Source organism: Ptychodera flava, chromosome 2 (assembly GCF_041260155.1).
Source record: "Ptychodera flava strain L36383 chromosome 2, AS_Pfla_20210202, whole genome shotgun sequence".
NCBI classification, from domain to species: domain Eukaryota; kingdom Metazoa; phylum Hemichordata; class Enteropneusta; family Ptychoderidae; genus Ptychodera; species Ptychodera flava.
The window spans coordinates 26764282-26770281 of NC_091929.1; the positions used below are offsets into that span (position 1 = coordinate 26764282).

Below are 6000 nucleotides of genomic sequence, written 5' to 3' on the forward strand. Positions count from 1 at the left end.
AAAGAGAACCAGAGATTCTAGTCCAGGACTGACGTGATAAATTAGGACGTAGCGAGAGAATTCCCTTCTTTTGGTTGATGAACCGGAGTTTTGTGAGTGTACGAGGACGATTGTAACAGTCACGTGGTCACTCCAGTGATATCCAACCCTTTCATTAACCCATTTCAATGATGTCATTCTTTCAACAGTGTGAGTATGACGGCGATTTTTTCGGCCCTATCCGTTGGGCTCACGCCGCTATGCATATTCATCTACGGACAGGCGTGGGCAAACAGACTTTACTTCATACACTACGGTTACGTTGCAGTGTTGATCGCCGTGATGTTAGTGCCACTCTTATTCGGCGCCATTTTGAGGTCATTTGTTGGAGAGAAGTTGGAGACGGTTTCTAAGGTAATATTCAAGTACATAGATCCACACTTCCGATAATACATCGCTTTGCAGTCGGTTTTGATTTTTAACACCCTTTTCCTGGTTTGCTTCCTCCGAAAATAATCAGAAAAATGGCATTATTAACATTCAATATAATTTTATTAACAATTCAATATTAGCTTTAGGTCTCGCGTGATTTACGTTTGCCTGCTCTGATCTTTTCGTGCCCGTTTTGACTGCCGCTTCAGAGAGGGGTCTGCCCATAAAAAACACGCGTGCCACTTTCAAAGAGAGTCACTATTTGATTGCGAACAGATATAAAATGGCTTCCCTTTCACCATCATTGAACCATCCTCCTCACCGGTCTGTTAATCCACTTTCCAGTTCTGTCCCTCTCTTAAAGCCCTACTAGCTGTAACTCTTGAAAATTGTTGACCTCAAAATATCTTCCTATTCTCTCCTGGTTTTCTCTGAATTCTACCCTCTGAAGGGATATGGGCTTTTACTGCATTAGGAAACCATTTCTTTGCGAAACATTTGACAAGTAAATTCACATTTTTAACGGTCACTTTCAAAAATTGGTAATATTACAAACGAAACAACATACAATGTCACAGTTGAAAACATTCACCCCTATGCATTACATTGGACTACTCAGTGCAGTTTATGTGAAGATTTCAGTACAGGTATACACAGTATTCAAGGTACGGTCATTGCTTTTCCGCACGGGCCTGCGATTTAATGAGTGGGCAAACATTTAATCACTGTGTAATCTCTATCTTCTTCAAAATTGCATATACAATCCCAGCTGGTAGTAAGTGTATACACACCTAAATTAGCACACTCTCACAAACTTGTTTTAGTTTGAAAGGAAAAATCATAAAAATAATGCTAAAAAGATACAAGTAATGTGGCTTTAAAACGTAGAATGCACCTCAGTGAAAGATCTTCGGATTCTCAAATGTTTAAAATTCTACCACTTGTTGGGGCTTATTTTTAAAAGCTCTTGGGGTGAAAAACATTTTTTGCCGTTGAGTTTTCCGAAAATGTTGTCACAAGAGTTAACATGGGATTGCGGTCATTTTGAATTCCAAATATAGGTAATCTTTGGTAATTTGTTTCTCTAGTGCAAATCCTTGCACGATGATGACTCTTGAATTTTTATTCTTAATCTGTTAGAGGATAGTTTCGTCGAGGAAAGTTTGATCAGAGGTTTAAGCCTTTCACTTTCGAGGTGCACACTACCTTAACTCATTTCTTCTGTTATCCAAGACTTTTGGCCATAGAGTCTTCGAAAATGATGTTCATGATGATCGGGTGTTGCAGTATATATGCGAACAGTGCCAGGAATATGCTGTGCGGAGTGATACAAAAGACTATGTTGTGATATGTTCATCGGCAGGACATTATGCAAATGTTCAATTTACAAACATGTCGCCTTTCCCAAAATGACTCGTCATGCCACTACACCATAAGTACCCGGGCATCGTGATGTTTAAGTTTCACATCCAGTGCAAACCACACAAAATCTAAAGGCAGTTTCTCATAATGTTTGTCTGTAATTTTCCTAGATAAATGTATTTTCAAATCTTAAATTGATCTCAACAATTCGAAACAACAGTGTAGGTGCCTAATGGCGCCGTCTATATGTCACTGTATTCCGTGTCATCTGAGATACAAATTACCTTATACATCTATTAATTAGATGAGAGCAGTCAGGTACTAGAGTTCACTGTACATGCTAATGAACTGTATATGCTAATGTAAGGTCACTCTAGGTAAAAAAGTAGCATTTTATCGTATAAATACAATGCTGTTTTTTCTATTACATTTCAGTTTGTGTTCCCGTTGACGGTCATCCTCTCAATTGCCTATCTGGTCATCACCATCATATCCGACCCGTCGCTCTTGTTCAGCGATTGGCGTCCGTGGGTCTTTGCCTGGTTCTACTCCCTGGTCGCTCTCATCATCGGCTACCTTGCGGGCTTTGTCGCCTGCCTCAGTCACCCGGAGTGTCGCACGGTGGCGTACGAGACCGCTTGTCAAAACGTCCCGGTGGCGGTCAGCATAATTGCCATGACTATCTTCGTACGCGATGGTATCATACTCCAGATGTTGATAATACCAGTTCTGTACGAACTTTTCATGTACATCAACTCTCTACTCTTCTTTGGCTTGTACCGCTGCTGTATGAGTGTCCGCTTGCCGAAATCCGAGGACACCAAGAGGATTGTGCGAACGCCCTCAACCGCTGGCTCCATCTCCACTGTGAACACTGGCGTCACTTCCGGCTCGATAACGACCGTTCTTCCGCCAGGCTCGTACGTGAACTATGCTCTCGACTTGAACAACTCATACAACAAATCGTTCGCCCCGGTGGTCAGGTTTGACCCGGACACACAGGACATCGGCAATAAGTACGGCCACCAGACGGTTCAGACGCCACAAGCGGACGATGGTGGTTTTGGGGAGAGGGAGGAGAAGGTGATCATACCGAGGAAGTACCGCGGTCGGACAAATCCTGAACGCGAGGGAGTCGAGCTTGAGGCGGCGTCTCCCCAGAAGAAGAAATCAGACGCTGTCGACGGGGATGCTACACCGGTGAAAAAAGGCGATAAGAACAAAAAGGATGGATACCCGAAACCTATCGACGAGTCGACGCCGGCGCGCCCTCCTCTTCCGAAGGAGAATCTTTATACCCCACGTCAACCGTCTGGGTACGCCAACTATGCCTTGGATGGACCCGAGGAAAGTCGACCAGTTCAATCGCCGCGTCCCAGGTATGAAGAAAAAGTTCCCGAACGACCACCCCTCCCAAAGGACTACACCCCCGAGCCGCAGTATGCCATTCCTGACCAAGAAACGCCGAAACAAACAGTGGTGCTCGATCCGAGACGAGACATTCACTCCAGCGACTACCGCGACCGTGCTCCGCCAAGGGGCCAGGGAAGGAACCCCGGACGAGGACGAAACCCGGACCACGTGTCGGGCTACTACGGCGGCGCCAGGCGAAGCACGCCGCGGGCAAACGGTGAAGTGTCATCAGAATTCGAATCAGAAGTCTAGCAGAAAACTGCCAATAAGTAAACACTAGGACACAACAAGCAACAAATCCTACCAGTTGACAAACACAGAAACTTTACCCGTCTGCGACTCAGCCATTACAATCACACATACGTCGATGTTGTTCAATCATATTTTATTGTAACCTTCAATAACAATCATAACATTGTTGGTATCCTGTGCACACGTAGTAGGTACCAACGAACGAAGCAGAAACAACCGCAACAGGTATTGAAGTAGTACTAGCATTTTAGAAGTCAACACCTCCATTTAAAGGTGAAGACGGGCATTGACAAGCGAAACACTTTCATGGAAGATTTCATTCAAGAAAGAGACACATTCACGTGTCCGTTGACTTTCGTTAGCAAAACAATTTGCGTGTATAGACCACCAAGTAAATCAACGGGGTTGCCAGGAAGATACTTTGGGAGAAAGTCGTGAACGACAATCAAACATGCAACTAAAACAACGAGAAACCCGGTCTTTAAAGTCGTTGATATTGGCAAACAGTTCGTATAGCGGACGACACCTGTGATGAGGCCAGACTTAGTAAATTCTTTGTTTTGTGTCCGCGCGCGTTGGTGTTTAAAGTTTTGACTGAAAGGACACAAACTTTTCTTGCAAAATTTCCCATTGTTGACAATATTCTGTCTCAGAGAAAAATTCATGACTTTTACATAATAACAAATTTCCAAAATTCTTCCTTAAAGCATTCATATTACAACTATTGGACCACATGATGAGATAACTTGTACCCTCTGGAAGCATATGGTTAAAAGAATGAGCAGGCTGTACGAGAAAACTGACAAATGGAAGCAAATCTATTTTGTGTTAGTGCGCCTTTTTTAACCGCTCCAGCCCTTTGGAATTTTGAGTGGATGCAAAACAAATGATTTACTTAGTCTGGCCTAACAACTTTACATCTGCCGCTACTGGTTGACTCAACACCAAACCGGAAGTACAACTTCCAGAGATGTGATATCAACTGCACTGACCGGAAGTGATTTGCGAGACGAATAACTAATACATTAGCAACTAAGAAAAAACACAGAACCGGTGATTTAAAAAACTTAAATGATGTGAAACTACACAAGAAATCAATACTCAACATCAAATAGATATGCCTCTATGATTCGGCTTGAAGTTATGTTTGTTTTGTTACAGAGCCAGATTTCTGTTACGTATACCATGCTTAAGACGTACCAGGCGAATATAGTATTAACGTATTAAATAATCTGTTCCTTAAATTTGAAAATGATCTGTATATTAAGCAGCGATATTAACTTTTTATGTTTACAAATTATTTGTCTATCATTGAATTATCATGAAATTTTATACAATCAGCCATCTTTGTCGTTATTTTAATTGTTTTCTACCAAGCAACTTCTTTGAAATTGTCAACAGTATTGCCACTTCAAGGGTGACCATGATTGGTTTTGGTTTAGTACGATTTTGTTTCAGGGAGGCCTATACCGAACGCCTTTTCTGCGAGTGACAGTATTTTTACCAAGTCTACACGCGGAAGAGGCTTCGGTTGGCCATGGTGCGAGATTGGTAGAGGGCGTCCTAATTCTGTAGAGATATTAAAGGTAGATTTTAACATGTACATAGTTATATATATAAGCTGATTATCCGATTCTATATTGAAAACAGAGTGGGAGAATTTTATACCGATAATCAAATATTATATGCATTTTGTGAGATAAGCATGCGTATTATTTGACTTGTGGCTTGGAAACGGCCTTGAATTAATTTTGGCCACTGTGACAATATTGTGGGGAACGTAAAGGATCTTAAATTTCGCTGATTTTAAGGTCCGTACGAAATAAAAAATATCGACGGGAAATTTAGCCCATCTTCGCAGTTGGCGATTCTCCGTTCTGTAGCGCGGTATAGGTCAGCGACATTTTGCGGACATTAAAAACTTTATCCTGCAATTAAAACATGACGTCATCTTTCACGAAAATAGTCATGGAATTCTCACGTAGTTCTTCTTCATTATACCATTATGTTTCCTCGTCAATTGAGACGAACAAAATCACTAAGAACAGTTACATTCAGCCGAACATTCAACTCAAATTTCCATCTCCGTTTCCCAGCAACGTGGACACGCCGTTTCCAAGGTAACAGCCACTTTCACGCCACAATTTAAAGACGAAGACGTATCTGTAATTTGGTGATAAGTTTTATGTTTCATTTTAGATTATATTTTGATAACTTTTTTTCTAACTGACGTGCCGCGACAGCCCCTAATTGTCACAAGGTCATATCTTTCATATTACTGTTATTAACAAGCTTACACATAATATATTTAACAATATATTCTCGTTCATGAGATGTTTATTTCAGTAAAAGAGTTCGAATTTTAAGATAAGTTATGCTTTTGAAATATAGTTCTAGCTATGTACAGGTCAATGACCTAAGAGGATTTAGTTTGTTTTTCATACTTTAAGATTAACTCTATCCACCGATGAAACTTGTGAATGACATTGTATTTGAACTTTTAGTTATCTGTTTTGGATATTATTTATCGGGCGAACTCAATAAAAATGACTATGGACACCA

At 41.2% G+C, this 6000-nt stretch overlaps 1 protein-coding gene across 1 annotated transcript in view; it reads left to right on the plus strand.

Annotated features, from left to right (window-relative positions):
- Positions 1 to 6000, plus strand: part of LOC139118075 (hepatic sodium/bile acid cotransporter-like) — a 32634-nt gene extending 26634 nt beyond the window's left edge. The window contains exons 3-4 of the mRNA XM_070681373.1: positions 189 to 393; positions 2209 to 6000. Coding sequence (XP_070537474.1) covers positions 189 to 393; positions 2209 to 3438 — 1435 coding nt within the window. The 3' untranslated portion in view covers positions 3439 to 6000. The remainder of the gene's footprint in view (positions 1 to 188; positions 394 to 2208) is intronic.